Below are 22,627 nucleotides of genomic sequence, written 5' to 3'. Positions count from 1 at the left end.
CAGGTAGTAAAGATTTTAGGTTCAGGGGCTTTCTGGTCACTGTCAAAACTATGCAGTGCTGCCATCAGAGTGCAAAAGCAGCCACAGACAGTAATGAAGATGGCTGTGTTCCAATAAAACTTTATTTACACAAACAAATAGCAGGTTGGAATTGGCAGTTGTTTGCCCAGACCTTGAAAGCTGCCTGGAACACAGTACACGCGATGAAAGCATTAGCTCTCAGTGTACGCGTGTGAGTTCAAGAGCATGTATGACTGTGCATGCATTGTGTACACTAGTGTCTATATGGGTAGCGTGGGTCTGGAGCAGAAATGTGTGCAGAATTTAGTTCTTCTGTAAAAACAAAGCAATGAGCCCATAATCAGCCAACATTTCAACACAGTTGCCCCAAGGCTTCCTGCTGCTCTTCTGAGGAGAAAGGGGAGGATGGAAGAAAATCGAGAGAAGCTGGAGTGTCCCATCATTTTCATCTGGGTGGGGTTTGGAGGGAAGCCATCCCAAGTGGCTGGGCTACTGGAGGGCCCAGCCCACGCCTTCCTGTCTGCTGAACGGAAGATGAAGTCAGCCCCCTGGGGGCGGGGGAAGACTCCGTAAAAATGAAAAAGGAACCCCAGAGCTTTTAAGGCGGGGTTTGGGGGGGATGGGGAGAAAGCTGTCCCCCACCCCCCCATCCCGCCCCCCTGCAGTGGATGGCTTTTCCAGGCAACTTGTAAACATCTGCTTGCTGGTTTCGTTTTGATCTCCAATCGTGGGGATCCTGACCCGCTACTTCCTGCATGACTAACCTCCTTGGCTCATTTTACAAGGGCCGGAAAATGTATCAAGTGTTCGCTTGGGAGCCACTATATGTGGGTTCAAATCCCTGTCTGGACTTACCTACCCCAGGGCACTGGGGCAGGCGGTCTCATCTTGCTGAGTCTCAGCTTCCTCATCTGTCAAATGGGAGTGGTATTCGCACCAGGACTTGTTGCGATGAGCAAACGAGGATGGCTGGTGTGCATCAAGCCTTTGGCAAGGAGATTGGCCCACCCACAGTAAACGCCCTGCAAGGTGACCCTCTGAGACAGACCCCAGAGGGTCACGGGCTGGACTCCAGGATTCCCCAGCCAGCCTTCTCTGATCCCCTGGGGCTACCTTAAACTCCTGATCTACAGTGTCACGGAACCTATTTCTTTCCTTCAAAGCTTCTGCCTTAATGAGTTCTGTAGCACTCATGGGCATGCTTAGTGCATCAGTGTCTGTCTCCTCCATTGGCAGCCAAATGAGATGGTGTCTGTTTTGCTAACCACTCTGTCCCCGGGCCAGCGCGGGGCCTGGTGTGCAGTAGGCACGGGAGGAGTGACGGGTGATGGAACACGTCATAATTTGGAATTTTCTGGGGCCCCAGAGAACAACATCTTCTCTCCATTTTTTTTTCTTCAGATTTTTTTTTTTTAATAGCTGCATTCACAGCATATGGAAGTGCCCCAGCCAGGGACTGAATCTGAGCCTCAGCTTTGACCAACATTGCAGGTGCAGCAATGCTGGATCCTTGAACCCACTGTGCCAGGCCAGGAATCCAAACCTCACCTTGTCAGCAACTAGAGCCACTGCAGTGGGATTCTTAACCTCCTGTGCCACAGTGGGAACTCCCAGATTTTTAAAAATTGGACTATAGGTGTTTTACCCCCTGTCCATTTCAATTTTTTTCATTATTTATTTATTTATTTATTTTTTGCTTTTCAGGGCCACACCTGTGGCATAGGGAGGTTCCTAGGCTAGGGGTCAAATCAGAGCTGTAGCCACCGGCCTACACTATAGCCACAGCAATGCAGGATCCGAGCCATGTCTGCAACCTACATCACAGCTCATTGCAACGCCAGATCCTTAACCCACTGAGCGAGGCCAGGGATCGAGCCTGCGTCCTCATGGATCCTAGTCAGATTCATTTCTGCTGCGCTATAAGGGGAGCTCCCCTTCTCTCCATTTTTAATCAATGCATGAATGTGGGGGGCTTTCAGTGGGGTCTTCCAAAACTGGGTCAGGACAGGCACCCTCTTCGGGGTTTTCCTGTATTAGTTAGGTCAAGCTGGGTTATGCTGCTGAAACAAAGAACCCCAACCTTCCACTGCAGGAAGGGTGGATTTCTCACTCCTGCAAAGGCCGGTGTGAATCAGAGGACTGGTAAGGGCAGCTGTTCTCTTTGCAATGACTCAACTCTACCTCGTGCTGCTGCCTTTATTATGTGTGGCATTTGCCTCGGCAGGATCATGACCAGTCCCCTTTGCTCCCTGACCACTGGTCAGAACCGGTCACTTCCTCTCTAACAGCAGGGGCACTGGGAGATACCAGGTTCCTCAGGGATACTCAGCAAGCAGCCCAAGTGTCTCTGCCACATGTGAGAAGGCCTCAGACTTCCTGGCGGGTGTCTGGGTCTGGGTTTAGTGAGAGGATGCCCGAATGCATTTGGAAGACTTGGAAAGGGGAGGTATCTATTAAGTAGAGTGTTTTGGAAATCAGGTATTTATCAGATGAAAAAGAGTCAATTGGAGTTCCTGTTGTGGCCCAGCAGAAACGAATCCGATAGGCAGCTGCCAAACATTATCAAAATGAAATCAGAAGTTCCCCTTGTGGCTTAGTGTGTTAAGAATGCAACTAGCCTCCGTGAGGATGCAGGTTCCGTCCCTGGCTTCATTCAGTGGGTTGAGGCTCCAGCGTTGCCACAAGCTGCAGCCTAGTTCGAAGATGTGGCTCGGATCCAGTGTTGCCGTAGCTGTGGTGTAGGCCTGTAGTAGCTCCCATTCAACCGGTAGCCCAGGAACTCCTCTGGCTTCATTAGAAGGTGACTTGATGGACTGTAAGGTTTTTTGTTTTGTTTTGTTTTGTTTTGCCTTTTCTTGGGCTGCTCCCACAGCACATGGAGGTTCCTAGACTAGGGATCAAATCAGAGCTGTAGCCACTGGCCTACACCACAGCCACAGCAACGTGGGATCTGAGCCACAGTCTGCGACCTACACCACACCTCATGGCAACGCTGGATCCTTAACCCGCTGAGCAAGGCCAGGGATCGACCCCCCAACCTTATGCTTCCTAGTCGGATTCGTTTAACCACTGAGCCACGACTGGAACTCTGTAATTTTTTTTTTTTTTAAGTGCTGGTTCAGAATCACTGCCTCTAAGATGGCAGTGGGGGGAGGGGAGACACAGACAAAGCGTGGGCAAAATCACTGAATATTCATGAAAAGAGTCAGCAGTTTGTGAACATAGTATATGATGTACTTTCTCTCCAGGACAGAAAGTGAAAAGAACGAGGGAACTATCCCTCTGAATATAGAGGCTTTGCTGAGAAGTTTTCAGGGTGGCTCTGATGATTTTTTTTTTTTAATTAAAAAAAATTTTAGGAGTTCCCTGGTGGCCTAGTGGTTAAGGATCTGACTAGTTACTGCTCAGGTCACTGCTACAGCATGGGTTCAATCCCTGGCCTGGGAATTTCTGCGTGCCACAGGTTTGCCCCCCCCCCAATTTTTTTTGTCCTCTGAAGGCCGCACCTGTGGCGTATGGAGGGTCCCAGGCAAGGGGTCGAATTGAAGCTGTAGCTGCCAGCCTACACCACAGCTACAGCCATGCGGGATCCGAGCCGTGTCTGCAATCTACACCACAGCTCACGCTAACGCCGTATCCTTAACCCACTGAGCGAGGCCGGGGATCCAACCTGCACCTCATGGTTCCTAGTTGGGTTCGTTAACCACTGAGCCACGATGGGAACTCCCTCCCCCACCCCCAATTTTTTTTAAACTGTGTTCATATCCCTTGGGTTGTAGCAAAGGGGAAGTGCTGATGGGATTAAATCCTGTGACTGCTTAGTAATATTTTGCCTTGTATGTCCCAGCTGAGGAGTTTGGTCCTAGAAGCATACGTCACACACACCAGCTGGTGGTACCACCACGCCTGGTGGGCAGAGCCCAGCTTCTCCACTGAGAGGTTCCAGGGAGGCCAAGTGATCTAAGTCAGTGGTTCATACCCCTGGCTGCCTTCTAGAATCATCCACGGAGCTGTAAGCAGTACCCACGCCTGGGCTGCCTGGGTGGAGTCCCGAGCATGGATAATTTTAGGAAGCCCCTCGTGTAGACAGATAGGGCTAAGTCTGAGAACCATTAGCCTGAGCTTTCCGCCAGGACTCAAGCAGGAAAGAGCAAATTTCATTGCAGAAATGCAGTGGGGAGAAAGCTTAGAAGATGACACAGATCAGAAGACAGAAAAAGAGAAGTCCTCCTTTTGGGGAACATTTACAACAAATAGTCACACGTGCAGACTTACAGTCCTGTCGGAAAGGGACCTCAGCGATGAGGAGGCGCTGGGTAGAGTGCCTGAGGGTGTCGCCCCCAACCCCCGCTAAGATATGGATTCATCTTTCTGTTGTTCCAGAGATGCTGGGGTACCACTTCTAAGAGACCACAGCTAGCATTTGAGTAGTGTTTCTCTCGCTCGCCCTCTCTCCTTTTTTTTTTTTTTTTTTTGCTTTTTAGGGCCACACCCAAGGCACACGGAAGTTCCCAGGCTTGGGGTGGAATCGGAGCTGCAGCTGCTGGCCTATGCCACAGCCACAGGAACGAGGGATCCGAGCCGTGTCTGCAACCTATACCACAGCTCATGGCAATGCTGGATCCTTAACCCACATCCTCATGGATCCTCGGTTAACTACTGAGCCACAAAGGGAACTCCCTGGATCATGCTTCTCAATTCCACATACATTACTCTTTGATTCTCCCACTAAACCTATAAAAAGAGAGATTATAAACCTCACTTTGCAAAGGAGGACACTGATGTCCAGGGAAGTTGCTGGGCGTGCCCAGAAGAGTACAGGCAGGAAATGGTCAGTGTCCCACTTGGATTACCTTTGAGACCCGCAGCAGGTTGTCAGCTGAATCAACACTTTTCATGGGCCAGCTTCCCCTTGACTTTACAAGATAAGGGCAAACACAGGAACACAGTCAAGCAGCTGGGGAAACAGACCCAGAAACGATGGCAACAGTGCTGCAATTCAGCCAACACCCACTACGCTTCAGCTGATGGCAGAAATCTCGGTTCACTGTGGAAGGTGCATGGCGGTGTCGATACAGTCTCAAGTCTGAGCATCTGAAAGTCAAATGCACAGGAGACGAGGACTGCCTGGGTTTACTCCACCAGCAGCCTCTCTACGCCACATTGGTATTATTATTATTTGTCTTTTTGCCTTTTCTAGGGCTGAGTCCCCGGCATATAGAGGTTCCCAGGCTAGGGGTCTAATCGGAGCGGCTGTAGCCACCAGCCTACACCACAGCCACAGCAACGTGGGATCCAAGCCGCATCTGCGATCTACACCAGAGCTCACCGCCACTCTGGATCCTGAACCTGAGCGAGGACAGGGATCGAACCCGCAACCTCATGGTTCCTAGTCGGATTCATTAATCACCGAGCCACGACGGGAACTCCATTGCACATTGGTTTTAAACAGCATCCAAATCAGTTAGCTGTTACTGAGCTACAAACCACCTCTAGTGTTAAACTCAGTGGTTTAAAATAGTAAATGTTCATTATTGCTCAGAGTCTCAGGGCCAGCTGGGTGGGCCTGCTGATCTGGGCCAGGTTCGGCTGGTCTTGGCTGGACCCTGGACTCACTCAAGTGTTTTGATTATTCTGTTGTCTGGTTGGTTGTGGGGGAGAAGGGGAAGTGGAGCTGGTCTGGGTTACGTCCCGAAGGTGGCTCCCAGGTGTGGCAGCAGGGCCACGTGGTCCCTCATCCTCCACCAGGTCAGCCACTCGCTGACGCAGGCTTCCAAGGGAACGATCGGAAGCAGACAGGTTAGGCCAGGAAATAGCACAATGCCCCTCCTGCCACACTCTACTGACTAAAGAAAATCATAAAACCCTTCCAGTTTAAGAGTGGGTAGGTGAGGGAGTTCCTGTTGGGGTCAGTGGGTTAAGAATCTGGCATCAACCCATGCCACTGCAGTGACAGCACCAGATCCTTAACCCCAGGGGCCACAAGAGAGCTCCAGAAATGACTTCTTCAATTGCCTGCCTCTCAGGGCAGTTTGTGAGCTCATGAGAGAGACCAACCTCATCTGTTTCGGTCACCTCTGTGACTCCTGGGGACTGTAGCCACCCAAGAACTAATTTTTGAGTTCCCTTTGTGGCTCAAGGGTAAAGAACCCGACTAGTATCCACAAGGACTCAAGTTCGATCCTTGGCCTTGCTCAGTGGGTTAAGGATCCAGCGTTGCCGTGAGCGATGGCGTAGGTCGCAGATGCAGCTCAGAGCCCATGTTGCTGTGGCTGTGGCTGTGGCCCTCAGCTGCAGCTCTGATCTGACCCCTAGCCACAGGCTGCAAGTGTGGCCATAAGCCACATAAGTTGCTGCAGCAACTTCCATATGCTGCAGGTGTGGCAGTAAGAAGAAAAAAAAAAAGTCAACCATACTGAAAAAAAAAAAAAAGAATTGTTGAAAACGAAAGGAAACACACCCTACCACACCTTTCCTCTGGGCAAGTGTTCTACAACCACTGTTTCATGAGCCAGTGGCGGCAGGTTTCCCTGCACTTGCACTTGATTCCCAGGCGTTGAAGAGTCCTACCTGGTCTCCAAGACTGAGTCTCTCACGAAGCCTGGTGGTTTTTCATACTAGCAAATGTTTACCATTTGGAGAGGGCCCTGGGGGCCTAAGAGATTTCTGGGCAAAATGCTTGAGCTGTAAGTTACCCACAGGCCAAGACTTGAGTTGTGTTTGGGTGGCGTGTGGGAGTGGAGGGCGGAGCAGGATGGAGGTGGGAGGTAGAGGGGAGGGGCGGGGGGACCAGCATCTTCGAGGTAGGTAAGAAAAAGATGAGAAGGGAGTTCCTGATGTGGCTCAGTGGGTTAAGAACCGGGCTAGTATCCATGAGGATGCAGGTTTAATCCCTGGCCTTGTTCAGCGACTTAAAGGATCTGGCATGGCCGTGAGCTGCCATGTAGGCTGCAGACACAGCTTGGATCTGGCATGACTGTGGCTGTGGCCAGCAGCTGCACCTCCGATTCGACCCCTAACTTCCATATGCCAAAGGTGTAGCCATAAAAAGGAGAAAGAAAAAAAAAACAAACACACAACTAGCAGGTTCAAGGAGCTTGAACTGGCATCCTTTCCCACCCGTATATGTACAGTGCCAATTCCGGACAATGGTCCTAGCTTTGCTGCGTGAAAAAAAAAAAAGACTCCCCTTCACCCAGGTGCTGACAGCAGGTGAGCTGGTTTAAGGATGCATAAGCCAGGGGAGCGCCAGGCCGCCCTCCAGGAAGATGTCCAGTCCCAAGGTTCCCATAAGTTCCTTTATTAATAAAGCAAAGGATGAAAGAACAAGGTCCCCCAATGACCCATGTGATTAAAAAGTGCAAATTTACTCCGACCTGAAATAGAAAACGAATGGCAGGCCTTGACTGTCTGGGCCATGGACACCTGGTGTGATTAAGACACCTTTCAATCACACGACGGTAGCAGCTAAATCCCATCTGATTACTTCTTTGGTGTCCATTATTGGAACAGAACACATGCAATGATCACAGCCGACCGGCTGCATCCTAAGACACAGGTTGGGGTCAGAATACATCCTAAAAATAACAATAAACTAAGAGGAATGTTTTAAAGTCAAGTGACTGAATCAAGGCACTTTTTTTTTTTTAAAGCAAAAGGTGCTAAAAAATATTCCTGAATGTCTGATACTTCCAAAACTGGGTTATATCTAACTTAGCTGCACGTTTTAGTCTATTCTCTCTGTATAAAGGATCGCACATATCTCTGTCCACTCCCAACGTATACGTGCTTTATCGCCACCAAATCATGTGCTATGTAGGTGTAAAAAATAAAATAAAATAAAATAAAATAAACTGTAGTGTCTAAGGAAGACATGCAATTTTTTAAAAATTAACAAATGCCACAAATGATAACACTGAACTTTTTTCCCCATATTTCCCATCACTTGGGGGGGGGGATAATACTATTCCTCTGTGTGGACAGGGTAAGTCATTGTCAAGGTCAAAAGCCACATTTTACAGAAAAAGTGACTTACTCCATGAAGTTAAAGGAGACATTTTGGAGGCTGTTTATTTAATTCCTTCAGAATGCGAGGATGTTCATTTTGGTGGGAGCCACGGAGTCAGAAAGGGATGGAAATATTTGATTAGAACAAATATTCGACCCCTAGCCTGGGAACTTCCAAATGGTGCAGGTGTGGCCCTAAAAGACAAAAACAAAAAAAGCACAAACATACCAACCAAAGACAAAAACAGTGCTTTTGGCAGTGGGGCTAGGAACCAGCATAAGACACTTGGCCTGGAGAACCAGCACTGCTTTTCTGGTGTTCACGGCCACCCGCTATCATTGCTAAGGCATGGGCTAAGGAACTGCTTAAAAAATAATAATCAGGAGTTCCCGTCGTGGTGCAGTGGTTAATGAATCCGACTAGGAACCATGAGGCTGAGGGTTCGGTCCCTGCCCTTGCTCAGTGGGTTAACAATCCAGCGTTGCCGTGAGCTGTGGTGTAGGTCACAGACGCGGCTCGGATCCCGCGTTGCTGTGGCTCTGGCATAGGCTGGTGGCTACAGCTCCGATTCGACCCCTAGCCTGGGAACCTCCATATGCCGCGGGAGCGGCCCAAGAAATAGCAAAAAGACAAAAAATAATAATAATAATAATAAATCGAAAAATAAGAATAAAATGCAAATAAAGAAGAAACCAGTTATTCTGCAATCCTTCCTGATTACTCATCTGCAAACTCGGGACAGAGTCTAGGACTTTAGCCCCAACTGCACCAGGAAGGAAATGCCAAGAACTGGTCCCCAGGGGTTTGATGTAAGATCTGACTCCTAAAGCTCCAGGATGGAGACTGCTTCTGGGAATTGTGAGTCCAGGGTTATCTGTGGCCATGTTAATTTGAGGGGGTTTGTTTCTACAATAAAGCTTAACTCTGAAAATAAAGAAGACTCGACATATCATCCCCCCATGCTAAGAACCTCATATCCATAAGAATAAACATAACCTGATACATACTGGAGGGCTTAACTGTGGAAGACAGGGGTCGCAAACTGGTGGCCCCCAGGCTTAACCATATATATATTTTTTTTTTTTGGCCCACATGGGTTTTGGATATTTTTAAATTATGTGGTTGAAAAATGAGAGCGTGTCCTTTAAAAAAAAAAAATCCTGATTAAAAAAAAAATTTCCCACCCTACCCTTTTCCCTGCATGGAGCCAAACCAGGGGGGCCCCCTGAACACAGCTTCCTCCCCATCACCCCCCCCCCCATTTACCTCCCAACCTCCTTCTGCAGGCTGCTGAGTTTGCGACCCCTGGTTGGAAACAGCACATATCTAAAAATGTACTTCCTCACCCAAACCTCTGTCGCACCCTACGATTTCCACCTCACCTCCCCTACTTTCATCTCCTCCTTTCACGCCCATCTGAGTCCTCCTTCTTGAAATCTTCAGATTTCTCTTGGTTTGCTGACACTCTCCCTTCTTCCCGCTTCAGTTTCATTTTGCAGAAAAACATCTCCTTGTCTCAGCCCACGAGCATTCCAGGATGCCTCCCAAGACTGGTCCAGCGGGGGTTACTGAAGGGTGTCTCAAGGCAAAGTGGCTGAGTCATCTTCCCAAAAAACAACGTTTCCTTTGGGCGCTGGCTGGACAATTCATCTTTTTTTTTTTTCAAAGCACGAACAATGTTGAGCCTTCTTATATATGAGGATATTTGCATACAGGAATCTCTAGTACCAAGTATACACCAAAAATGTACACATTTCAGATCAAGCATATGCTGGAGCCTTAATAAAATACAAAACTGAGCTTCCATTAAATGCCTTGGGCAACCATGAAACCTGGCTAATATGCCATATTATTTCATTTGTACACAGTACATGTTTTGGATAACTAAACAGTGATCAAAACTGATGGAAATCGCTTCAGGTTTTGGTTACCATGAACAGAGAACAACTGCTCAGCATGGCATTTAAATAAAACAATCGTATTTTTAAAATCCATAAACACAATGCCCATTCATTTACAAAAAAAAAATAAAGTTTGAAAATCTTGAGGATGGATGAGGCTTTGGGTAATTAACCTGAAAAAAAAAAAAAAGAACAAAGAAACTACAAGAAGAGTATATTCCCAGATTCGAACTTCAAAATGCTATTCTAATTAAAAAAAAAAAAAAAAAACTCTATCAACTCACCTAAAAATATCTGGAAAATTCAGCTTTTAAAGCTTTATACTCCCTCTAATAGCTTTGCTTTCTCCCCTCCAACCACAGGGGAAATTGTAGCTGAGTATGGAAACTTTATAAATATATATTTATATAAAGATCTACTTATTTTCGGCATTTATTTTAAAATGTAAGTTTAAAAAACACTGTGCAGTTTATGTCTTTGCAGGAAACTGGTGGACCCATCCCTCGCCTAAATGCAGTACCTTTTGACCTAACACTGACCTCAAAAGCTAGGAATGACTCTGTGGTATCAAGAGGAAATGGTCCCCAAACAACCTCAAAGAGACAGCACAACATTTGCAACGGTTGTCTTTAGAGTCCAAGGTTGCAAAGGACCTGAGAAATCTCTGCAGCTCTGATGAGGTTTCCCTATAAATCATTTATTCACAACGATTTCCCCACAGTGGCCAGGTGGTTCCCCTAAAGAAAGAAAGTTTCCAGAGTTCCCTCAAAACAGCTCAGAAATGAAACAAGGCCCTAGTCACGTGGCTCCTTCTGTCTTCCAAGTTCTACCTTTTTTTGGTTTTGTTTTTCCGGGCCACACCCGTGGCATATGGAGGTTCCCAGACTAGGGGTCTAATCGGAGCTACTGCTGTCAGCCTACACCACAGCCACAGCAACACCAGATCATTAACCCACTGAGCCAGGCCAGGGATCCAACCCATGTCCTCACGGTTCCTAGTAGGATTCGTTTCTGCCGCACCACAATGGGAACTTCCCAAGTCCCACTTTTAAGAGTCTCTGTTAAAAAAAAAAAAAAAAATCCTAAAGTACATCCTGGGACTGGCTGCATTTTCTATACAGCAGATGATGGACCATTCCACACGTCAACTGAAAAGCCGACTGATGCCACTGAGAGCTGAAATCTGGGAGGGAAGCAGGAGTTGCAGGATGGGCTAGCTGCAAAATACACTCACTCAGCCTGGTGCTATTTATGCCCAAAGAGCAGAAAGAGCAGAGAGCGGACAAGGGCCGTCTCCCCATCTCCCTCTCACTTGCCCTCCTCTGCTGTCTTTCTCCTCTGCCAACAGATGGAAAACAACAGATCTTCCAGCATGAAGCCCAAGACACCGAATGTTAAGTGAAAGGCTTTGCAAGACCTGGGCTGAACCGACCGCTCCTCAAAGCTGGCCTTGGGGCCACTTAAAGGCCACCTGGGCCACGGGAGCCAAAGTTCCCAAGCAGGAAAGATCGCAGAGCAAGGGCTGAGAGCTTGAAGGCAAGCCCGGCACCAGGGCAGGCATTTCCCTTTCATGATCTCATTAAACTCAGAAAGAGATCTCCGTGCAAAGGAGCTTGCTAAAAAGACTTTTAAAAAAAAGTTTCTGTCTCCAGCCAGCAACAAGCCCTGGCCAGACACCTCGCTGGGCAAAGAGGGAAATACAACTTTCTCGAGACCCAGCACGTTTTAGGCCCTCACCGGTGTTGCCTGGAACATGTGTTCTGCTGCCACTCTGCAACCGCGCCTGGAGCACAGCAGGCGTTCAACGAATGGGTGTTGACTGGTGCACATCTCAGCCTGTGCCCTCAGGGAAGCCAGCTCTTCAAGACTGCAAATTTCGGAGTTCCCATCATGGTGCAGCGGAAATGAATCCGACTAGAAAGCATGAGGTTTCAGGTTCGAGCCCTGGCCCCACTCAGTGGGTTAAGGATCCGGTGTTGCCGTGAGCTGTGGTGTAGGTCACAGATGCGGCTCGGATCCCGAGTTGCTGTGGCTGTGGTGTAGGCCCGCAGCTGTAGCTCCAATTTGACTCCTAGCCTGGGAATCTCCCTATGCCACAGGTGCAGCCCTAAAAAGACACACACACACACACACACACACACACACAAAGACTGCACATTTCTTAACAGTAAATGCAATGGGCCTCCCTTTCAGATGCAGCACTTGGAGCTAGCAATTTACCGTAAGAACTGATCAAAATAAAGTGCCATTTGCTCTGGACGTTTCCCTAACCAACTCCTGACTGCCTCTCAATACCCGACTTAATTCTTCACCGTCCTGTCAAACACCCGTGATGGCACCTTTACAAAATACAGTAATATTAACTTGAACCCTGGGAAACCATGTTTCTGGAACATTAATCCCTAGAACAGAACTTCAATTGCAGTTGTAGATAAGGATTCAGATTTTTAAAAAGCCAGGAATTCAGGACCTACCAAATAGTTGTGTCCAAAAAACCCCACATTAGCCTCTTTCAACTGGGGAGCCCGAGGGTGAGGGAACTGTTCCAGCAGCTAGTTCTTACTTCCCTAAAAGCTGGATCTTTCTACAGAATCATCCCACACAAACCAACATCTGGACCAACTCTTAGCTGCTGACGCTGGATGTCTTTGTGTAGCTTGCCCAAGACACACTCTACCAGACTGTGGAGCCAGGGGTGATGCTGAAGCCACCAAAAGTCACCCTCTGAATGTTCCAGTACCTTCTGCAGGCCATCTTCCTTGCCTTAAACTGACTTCATTGCCATCCCCACTCCCACCTGGTGGGTCAGGCTTTGGGAGCACCAGGCCAGGTGGGAGCGCTGTCAGGGATTATGGTTCATCTTCTGGGAACCCCTGGGTGCGCTGACTCCGGGGTGGGGAGCACCTGGCAAGGTATCGGGGACCACCATAGGCCCGGAGAAGCTGGGGCAGCCTTCGCCACGTGGACAGCAACCGTGCTGCTGCGAGTTCCCTGGCATGTCTGTCGAAAGCGGCCAGGAGGTCAACCGGGGCTGCTTCACGCAATACCTTGGGCAGTGGGCCAACCTCCGCGGCCGCCCCGCCAGGGCCCAGGACGCAGTGGAAGAGCGTACGGCGTCGCAGCAGGCAGTCCCTAAGGAATTTTACTAGCTCTTCCAAGCGCTCGCCCAGGTGCACCTCGTCCCAGGCTCGGGCAGGAACACCCTCGCGCAGCAGCACCGCCAGCAGCACCGTCTTGAGCACATATGAGGACAAGATGCGTCCCCACTGGATGGCGGCCGTCGGGTCCAGCCCGCGGGCGCCCAGGTCTCTCAGAGCTTTAAGCAACTGCAGGCACTTGAGGTAGCAGGCACCTGGAGGGGCCCTTTCCTGCAGCCAGCTCAGCAGCTTCTGCTCCTGGCGCGCTGTGTTCACGCCCCACAGTGCATCCGCGCGCAGGCCTCCCGGGAGCTCTGACATCGGCCCGACTGGTGAGGGTGGCGGCGGTGGTGCCACCAGGAAGACGTTGTCGCCCAAATGGACGGCAGGGATAAGACGCACGGCCATGGAAAGGCGGCAGCAGCCGTAATCGGTGCGGCAGGGCAGGATGTGTAGGGTGGGAGGCTGCTCCAGGCTGCCCGGGGTCAGGCTGACCCGACATCGCCCCTCTAGGCTATAGCGCACGGTGGCCAGGGAGCGCTGCAGATGCGACTGGAACCAGCGCAGCACCAGCGTGGCCGAGAGGTGGCGCCGCCCGCGCACATCCACACAGAAGCCATCTGCGAAGGGTTTGCAGTCCCGAAACCATTGGCCCCCGGAGGCTCCTGGCGGTGCCTTGAGCGCGCACACGAAGCAGCCGTGGACCGCTGGGGCCAGCTCGGGCTCCGCGCCCAGGCTCCGAGGTTCCAGCGCCACCAAGGGCGGGAGGCGCAGCGGCACCAGCACGTCGAAGCTGTCGGGCCGGCGAATTTTATGCTGCTCGTAGGCGCTGCCCACCTGGATGAAGTCTCCACGGAAGGCCAAGGCCAGCGCTCCCCCTGGGATGGGGCCTGGGGACCCCCGGGCGCGGCCAGCCCGCACCAGCTCGCCCACGATCCGGCTCACGTGTGCCTTGCTGTGGCCCAGCACGTGCGGCGACAGGCGCACCTCGTGCTCATAGTAACTCTCCAGCAAGATGTCGAGGCTGGGCTCTCCGAAGTGTCCAGGAGAAAAGGCCGAGTGGCCCCCCAGGCGGGGAGATCCAGGCAGGAAGCGCTGCCGGACAGCGTGGCGACAGCGCAGGAGGATGTAGCCGAGGAGGAGCAGGACTGCCACCTTGAGCAGAGGGAAGCCGCCGTCCGCGCTGTCGGGGGGCTCGGCCCGGGCGCCCCCGCTTCCTCGCAGGACATGGTAGAGGCACACGAGGGTGGTGCACAGGCCGGTCACCAAGGGCCAGAAGACGCGCAGATTGAGGGTGTAGTGCACCGACATGCCGGGCGTCCGGGGCAGCGACGGCCGAGCAGCCCAGGGCGCGAGCCCGGGCAGCGCCCCCAGCCCAGCATGCGCGCAGCGCCCGGGCAGCCCCGCCGTCCGGGTCTCCTTCGTCTCCGCTGCGGCGCTCCCGTCGCAGGGCGGGGGAAAGCCACCCTCCAGCTCGGCCTCTTCTCCCAGCTCAAGCGTTCCTTCCAGCTGCGGCCCTCTCTACACGCCCCGGCTCCCGGCCGCGCCCTGCTCCGGCTGCGCGCGGCGTCCGGCCCGGCGGCGCTCCCCGCCCCGCGCCCCGGCGCGCCGCCCGCGGCCAGCTTCTGGTCCCGCCGCGCTCGCCTCCGACCCCGGGCCGCCCTCCCGGCGCCGCTGGGCCCCCGGGGTCCCCCGCCGCTCCGCTCCGCGCTGGTTCCCGTTACTCGACCCGGGAGTTTCCTCTTCCGAGGGAAGGCGAGGCCGCGCCAGCTAGCGGGGAGGAAATGCCGGAGTCTGGAGGCGCGCGCCGAGCCGGCGGGCGGGGTCGGCCCCCTCCCGGCCTCCGCCTTAAAGCGAGGAGGGACTTAGGGCGCGGAGGGCGGCGGGAGCGACTTCAGGACTCGCTTCCAACTAGCCTCCCGTGGGCCACCCCTCTCCTGCCTACCCTAAGGCCGAAGTAGGCAGGCTCTCATTGGAGGCTGGTGGCCTGGTCCGGGGAGCTTCTGGAGTTGTAATCAAAGTTACACCGGGAAGTTGAAAGGAGGGGAAAAAAAGAGCGCACAACCAGACTGTCCAACCCCGGCTCCGCCTCCCCCCACCTCCTTCCCCCCAACCACTCCCCCTCCCTCCATCCTGCCCCCCGCCCCCCCCCCCAGCAAGTCGTGGTGGCGTGGTGTTGGTGGCGTGGCAGGCCTTGGAAGGGAACAGCCCCTGCCAGTGCGCTGCTGTCTTTTATTCAAACCAATAGCTACTGAGACTAGGAGATTAGGTGCCGAGGAAACAGCAGTTGGCAAAATAGGCAGTTTCTGCCGTTCTTAAAGCTTAGAGGCTTTTTTAAAAAGGGGGAAAAAGACGGGAGTTCCTGTCGTGGCTCAGAGGTAAAGAACCCGACTAGTCTCCGTGGGAACATGGATTCCATCCCTGGCTTCACTCAGTGGGTTAAGGATTCAGCAGCTACCCTAGGCCAGCAGCCGCAGCTCTGATGGGACCCCTAGCCTGGGAACTTCCATATGCCACGGCTGCAGCCTTAAAAAGCAAAAATAAATAAATAAATGAAGGAAGGAAGGAAGGAAGGAAGGAAGAGAAGGGGACCCACAGCAGAAAATGCTCTGAAAGAAACAGAACCGTGTGAAGAAGTGAGAAGGTGGAGGTCGCCCAGTGAAAGCTAGAGGCTGTCTGTAGGGTGACCCTTGGTCTGAGACCTCAAAGAGGGTGAACCAGCCTTGGTGCAATAATTATGGCCTTTACAAAGGTCCTACTGTGTGCCAGTACTGTACTAATCACGTAGCACATAGGCACTTACTACTCAGTTCATCCTAAGAAGGGGATCCTATTATTGTCCCCATTTTCCAAGTGGCGAACCTGGGGCACATGCATGTTCAGCCTTTGCCCAAGGTCACACAGCTTTCAGCAGAGCTGTGCCTTGCTCACAGGCACCTGGCTCCAGAGATGTCAGCAGGCAGGACTCAGGGACCAGGGAGTCCCTTCCTCAGCTGCTGGGAAGTGTCCTTTGTCAGGCAGGACCTGCACAAGGACCTTCTCAATCTAGGAAACTTTGTTTTGTTATGTTTCATTTTTGGCTGCCCCGAAGCATATGGAAGTTCCCAGGTCAGGGATCAAATCCAAGAGGCATCTGTGACCCACATACACCACAGCTGCAGCAATGCCCCATCCTTAACCCACTGCACCACAGCGGGAACTCCTAGGAAGCTTTGCTTTGTTTCATAACAGGGAGTACGCTCTGCAATTATCTAATTATTTGGATTTATTTAAATAATTGTCTTTACCTATTTACAGTCGCTGCACCTTCCTTGCTCCCACCAGCAATTAAGGAGACAAGAGTCAATGCATGAAAAATGTCAGACCCTAAATACCCTCTGAGATTCAGTGCTCCAAGGATGGCTCCTGGCTTAAGAACCAAGATTATGCCCAGGAAAGCCTCTCCGAGCTAAGGAGACCTGAGTGTAGATCCTCATCACCACTGCTACTAGCTGTGAGCTCAGAGTCTATTAATCTGGATTCTTGGGTTGCAGGTGACAGAAAGCATTTATTGTGTCATGTAACCGAGACACCCACGGAGATCCTACTTCAGCATGGCTGGATCTAGATACACAGATACACTCAGTCCACTTCTATTTTATTTCTTTCTTTTTTTTTTTTTTTTAAGGCCGCACCCCTGGCATATGGAAGTTCCCAAGCTAAGGGTTGAATTGGAGCTATAGCTGCCAGGCTACACCACGGCCAGAGCAATGCAGGATCCGAGCCACATCTGTGATCTACATCTCTTTCCTTCCTTCCTTCCTTCCTTCCTCTCTTTCTCTCTTTCTTTTCACAGCAATGCCAGATCCCTGACCCAATGATGGAGGCCAGGGATTGAACTCACATTCTCATGGATACTAGTTGGATTCATTTCTGCTGCGCCACAACAGGAACTCCCTCAATCCACTTCTTAGCTCTTCTTTCTTCTAAATGGGCTGCACCCTCTGCCAGGCTCCTGGCTGCTCTAGCCTCATTTTATCATCAATGCAGAGGAAAAGAGAGCTTTGCTTGCCTGAAAGTTGCAGGAAACGTCACGCCCAGGGATAACCTTCGGTCCCACTCTAAAAGTGACCAAGAAAGAGAATGCACCAATTAGCCTGGCCTGGGGTGGGGCTATGGACTGAAATATGTCCCCTCAAAACTCATACATTGAAGCCCTAACCCCCAATTGTGTTTGGGTACAGGGATCTTCAGAAGTGGTTAAGGTTTAATGAAGTCATAAGGGTGGGGCTCTGCTCCAATAAGACTGGTGTCCTTCCAAGAGGGAGAGAGAGAGGGGGCAGCACATGTGCCAAGGAAAAGCTTTGTGAGGACACAGTGAAGAGGTGACCATCTGAAAGCCAGGAGGAGAGTCCTCACCAGAAGCCTGACCCTGCCGGCCCTTGACCTTGGACTTGCCTGCCCCCAGAACTGTGAGAAAGCAAACTTCTGTGGTTAAAGCCGCCCAGTCTATGGTGTTTGTTATTTGCAGCTGACGAATACAGTTGGGCACCCACCCCTGGAACCAGAAAGTGGGGCAAGCCCTGCCCGAACCATGGGGACTGTGAGAGGGGTGGCCCCCAGTGAAAGTCAGGGTGCTGTGCTGGAAGAAGGGGAAGGGGCTATTGTGGCCCCTAAAACACTAAGCAGCCTCCACATTTGGACATGTCTCTTAACCCTGCTTTACCTCAATCTCCCCATCTATGAAATGGGGGTAACAGTGACAGATGTTTTCCTAGTAGGGATGATGGCATGCTGTCTTCCAGGGTCGGCACATCTTTTTTTAAAGGGCTAGAGAGTCAATATTTCAGGCTTGTGGGCCATACAATCTCTGCTCGAACCACTCAGCGCTGCTGCTCTGGACCAAAGGTAGCCAGAACAAAGCACAGACCACAATCTGGGTGGCTTAAAACACTGGAAGTTGGAGTTTACCATTGTGGCGCAACGGAAACAAATTCAAATAGTATCCATGAGAATGTGGATTCCAACTCTAGCCTCGCTCGGTGGGTTGGGGAATCTGCCATTGCTGTGAGCTGGGATGTAGGTTGCAGTCATGGCTCAGATCCCACATTGCTGTGGCTGTGGTGTAGGCCGGCAGATGCAGCTCCCATTAGACCCCTAGCCTTGGAGCTTCATATGCTGCAGGTGCTGCCCTAAAATGCAAAAGAAAACAAAACCAGAAGTTTCTTCTCTGATGGTTCTGGAGGGCAGCAGGGCTGTGCCCCCACTGAAGGCTTTCGACTTCCCTCCTTGCCTCTTCCAGCCTCTGGTGGCTCTGGGTCTTCCTTGGCTGTGGCTGCATCCCGTTAATCCCTGCCTTCCTCTTCTCGTAGCCACCTCCCCTACGTCTGTACCTTCTCCGTTTGGTCTCTTAGAAGGACACCTGTCATTGCATTTAGGGCTCTTCTGGATAATACCAGTGATCTCATCTGGACAACTTAATTCCATCTGCAAAGGCTTTTTTTTTTTTTTTTTCCAAATTAAGGTCACTGTCACAGGTTTCAGGGGTGAGGATGTGGGCAGACCTTTTCAGGGAGCCACCCGCAGTGAACGAGGTACTGTGTGACTGTTCCGGTCTTTCCTGCCTGTAGTCAGTTTCCAGAGCTCTCATCCTCCAGAGAGTTCAAGGTACAGACCTCAGAACTTTGCACTTAGAAAAACCTGCTGCGTGTGTCAGAGCCAGAACAAATTCATTTCTTCGTGAATTGACTGCCCGACATATGATGTGCCAGGCAGAGGGGGCTATGAGGGAAAGAGGGGGCTCTGCACATAAAGAATGAAATGCCACATAGTATGAGTGCATTCGGAAAACTGCCACCATTGCAGCAACTTTTGATAATTATTTCATCAAAAATTTTCTTAGAAGTTCCCATTGTGGCTCAGCACAAATGAACCTGACTAGCATTCATGAGGTCACAGGTTGGATCCCTGGCCTCACTTAGTGGGTTAAGGATCCGGTGTTGCTGTGAGCTGTGGTGTAGGTTGCAGACGTGGTTTGGATCTGGTGTTGCTGTGCCTGTGGTGTAGGCTGGCAGCTGGAGCTCCCAGTGGACTCCTAGCCTGGGAACCTCCATTTTGGGTGCGGCCCTAAAAAGACCAAAAAAAAAAAAAAGTCTCCTTTAATGTTTAATATTTGACAAAGGTCATTCCTGGATTTTTAAAAATGGCTCAGCAAATATATACACACACCGCTCCCAACATTTCCGATTTCCTAGGGGCGTGTGCCGTGAAGGAAGAACGGTAACGCTGGTGGGGGGAAAAGGGAACGAGGCAGTGACTCATTTCCCGTGGGAGACCCAGGGAAGGCTCCCAAGAGGGGACATCTGGTCAGGCTTTGAAGGGTGGGAAGGGACAGTATGTCTGATAGCATGCAAACATTACTTCCGCTGCAAACATTTTCACTGCATAACCAGTGGGTCATAAGGCAATGCTGCTATAAAGAAAAAACATGAAAAATAAAAGCGGGGCATTAAAAACGACCTAATGAAACATGAGAAGTAAATAGCAAAATTAAAAAGACTTATTGCAGGAATTCTCATTGTGGTGCAGTGGAAATGAATCTAACTGGTATCCATGTGGATGCGGGTTTGATCCCTGGCCTCGCTCAGTGGGTTAAGGATCCGGCGTTGCCATGAGCTGTGGTGTAGATCACAAATGCGGCTTGGATCCCGAGTTGCCGTGGCAGCTGCAACTCCCACTCGACACCTAGCCCGGGAACTTCCACACGCGGGAGGTGTGGCCCCAAAACCGCAAAACTAAAAAGACTTTGTTGCAAGATACAAAAACATTTCAATCCATTAAAAATGCACGTTGGAGGTCCTGTTGTGGCTCAGCGGGTTAAGAACACTCATATTGTCCATGAGGGTGTGGGTTCGATCCTTGGCCTTGCTCCATGGGTTAAGGATCCAGCATTGCAGCAAGGTGGGGAGTAAATAAATAAATAAATAATAATAATAAAAAATGCATATCTATTCATGGCAATACTGAGCAAATAATTGGTTTTATTTTGTAGGTTGTACCTAAGCACTTGTCTTCTAAATTTCTTGTTCTTAGTATTTTACAGATTTTTTTTTTTTTTGGCTTGTGATGTATTTTCTGTCCAGCATTGCACCTTTCTTTTTCATTGTAATTTCATCCTTCCTTAAGAGAGGCATCCGCTTCCATATCCTAGGATTCGTATTTGAACCTGAGTTTGAAAGCTGTTTGTTCTCGGTAGATTGTATGGTCTGTGGATGGACGTTCCAAAGTTCTATGGAAAGTGTGGGTTCGACTCTAGGCCTTCAAATCACAGAAGGGTTTGCAAACTGACTCATCATCGTTTTCCAGTATCGTCTGGGATCTGGCTTAGACTCTCTTATTTCACACTTCCAGTTAAATTTTATCACCGTGTTTACTATTAAGTCCATATACGTAGTTATCATCTTCTATTCTATTCTATTCTATTAATTTTATTTTATTGTCTTTTTGCCTTTTCTTGGGCCACTCCCATGGCACATGGAGGTTCCCAGGCTAGGGGTCCAATCGGAGCTATAGCTGCTGGCCTACCCCACAGCCACAGCAACACAGGATCTGAGCCATGTCTGTGACCTACACCACAGCTCACGGCAACGCCGGATCCTTAACCCACTGAGCAAGGCCAGGGATCGAATCCACCACCTCATGGTACCTAGTTGGATTCATTAACAACCGTGCCACCACGGGAACTCCTCATTTACTATTTTAAAACTGCCACAGTACTCATTACTATATAGACCATAATGAGGGCTAAGGTTGATGAGGTGTAAAAATGGGAGTCTAGGAGTTCCTGTCGTGGCTTAGCAGTAACAGACTTGAACAGCATCCATGAGGATGTAGGTTCGATCCCTGGCCTCGCTCAGTGGGTTAAGGATCTGGCATTGCCATGAGCTGTGGTGTAGGTACAGACACGGCTCAGATCCTGCGTTGCTATGGCTATGGTGTAGGCTGGCAGCTGGAGTTCCAATTCTACCCCTATCCTGGGGATTTCCATATCCCATGGGTGCGGCCCTAAAAAGCAATAAATAAATAAATAAATAAATAAATAAATAGATAGATAGATAGATAGATAGATAGATAAAAGTCCAGGAGTTCTGACTGTGGCACAAGGGGATCAGCAGCACGTCTGTAGCCTCAAAATGTAGGTTCGATCTCCAGCCCTGCACTTTGGGTTAAAGAATCTGGCATTGCCACTTGATTGCAGCTGAGGCTCAGATCTGATCTCTGGCCTGGGAACTCCATATGCCACAGAACAGCCCAAAAACGAAAAAAAAAAGAGGGGGAGGGAAGTCCTGTGTCAGTGCAGAAACGAAACCAAACTGTGAACCACTGGAAACCAAACTGTCAAAGCAAACTCTCAACCAGTTATTTTGCCTGTTGGTTTCTTTTTTTTGGGGTGGGGGGAGTGGTGCACCTGCGGCATATGAAGGTTCCACGGCTAGGGGTTGAATTGCAGCTACAGCTGCCGGCCTATGCCACAGCCACAGCCACAGCCACACATGACTTACACCACAGCGCACGGCAACGCCGGATCCCTGACCCACTGAGCAAGGCCAGGGATCAAACCCACATCCTCATGGATCCTAGTCGGATTCATTTCTGTTGCACCACAATGGGAACCTTTCAACCAGGAAGGAAGGAAGGAAAGGCAGGAAGGAGGGAGGGAGGAGACTTTGACCAGCAGAAATTCAGGAAGGCCATTGCAGGTAGTGGAAACAAAATATGCAAATGCTCCAGGGACATGTGATAGGTGGGGAACAGGACGCCGGGTGTTGTCACCAAGTCTGGAGTTTGTGAACAGACACTGTGGCCCTCGCCGGCCAGCCATTCCAGGCTTCCAGCAAGCCTTCCGCAGGCAGCAGTGAGAATACAAGCAGCCACTTTCTTGGTGCCCCCGTTCTGCTGTGTGGCTTAGGAATCTCTTCTGGAAACTGGGCTCAGAGAACTTTCCAGCAGCCTTCCCATGATTCTCCAAGTGTTTGTGATACATGATCTGTGGCTGTTCCCTGAGAATATTCTTGTGGGTTCTGCTGTGCGGATTACACAGCTCAGGTCAAGCAACTCAGACTATCCAACAGGCCTACCCTCTCTTCGGAGGGACGCACCTGTCCATCACTTTGATGAATGTCAGAGCAACGTCAAACGGATGCATTTGTGTCTAAGCTCTTACTCTCAAGCGACTGGACCAGGGCAGCCAGTAACAAGGGGACCTGACATTCAGCTTTGCGGACAGTTCCACCCAGCACTGCATGGGGACCAAGCAACCCAAGCCTGTCTTCTCTCTTGGGGAGTCTGAAGGGGACACAGGAGCCATGAGGAAGCAGAATTCAGAATTAAGCAGAAGCCATAAGTACGCCTGGAGGAGACAGAGACCATGGCAGGTCAGGGGAGGAGAGGAAGAAACCAGAAGAGCAAGCAGCTGACCCCAGAACGGTGGTGGGGGTCAGAGCTGAGGCTGGAGCACCACGGCTGCCGGTGCCCCAATGACACTCTAAGCTCCCTGTCTGTTTGATGAGCAGCTGCCTCAG

The 22,627-nt window shown here is 50.7% G+C and overlaps 1 protein-coding gene across 3 annotated transcripts; it reads right to left on the bottom strand.

Moving 5' to 3' along the window:
- Positions 1–8,647: 8,647 nt before the first annotated feature.
- On the bottom strand, positions 8,648–15,119 carry ITPRIPL2 (ITPRIP like 2). Of its 3 annotated transcripts, none has more exons than XR_007134928.1 (2): positions 12,405–15,119; positions 8,648–10,103 (listed from the first exon to the last, which is right to left on the bottom strand). XR_007134928.1 is itself a non-coding variant. In XM_047780407.1 (1 exon), exon 1 carries the CDS (start codon positions 14,376–14,378, stop codon positions 12,780–12,782), a length of 1,599 nt encoding a protein of 532 aa, XP_047636363.1. In that variant the 5' UTR covers positions 14,379–15,119; the 3' UTR covers positions 12,363–12,779. The 3 variants fall into 3 exon arrangements, 1 of the variants encoding a protein (XP_047636363.1); XR_007134929.1 differs by having other exon boundaries at positions 12,671–15,119; XM_047780407.1 differs by lacking the exon at positions 8,648–10,103 and having other exon boundaries at positions 12,363–15,119.
- Positions 15,120–22,627: the final 7,508 nt, after the last annotated feature.

This window comes from Phacochoerus africanus, chromosome 5 (assembly GCF_016906955.1).
Source record: "Phacochoerus africanus isolate WHEZ1 chromosome 5, ROS_Pafr_v1, whole genome shotgun sequence".
NCBI classification, from domain to species: Eukaryota; Metazoa; Chordata; class Mammalia; order Artiodactyla; family Suidae; genus Phacochoerus; species Phacochoerus africanus.
Note: the sequence above shows the minus strand (reverse complement) of the source record. Positions and strands in the feature narration are given on the sequence as shown.

Coding starts and splice junctions, on each gene's coding strand:
- ITPRIPL2 (XM_047780407.1), bottom strand. CDS start 14,378: ATGTCGGTGCACTACACCCTCAATCTGCGCGTCTTCTGGCCCTTGGTG.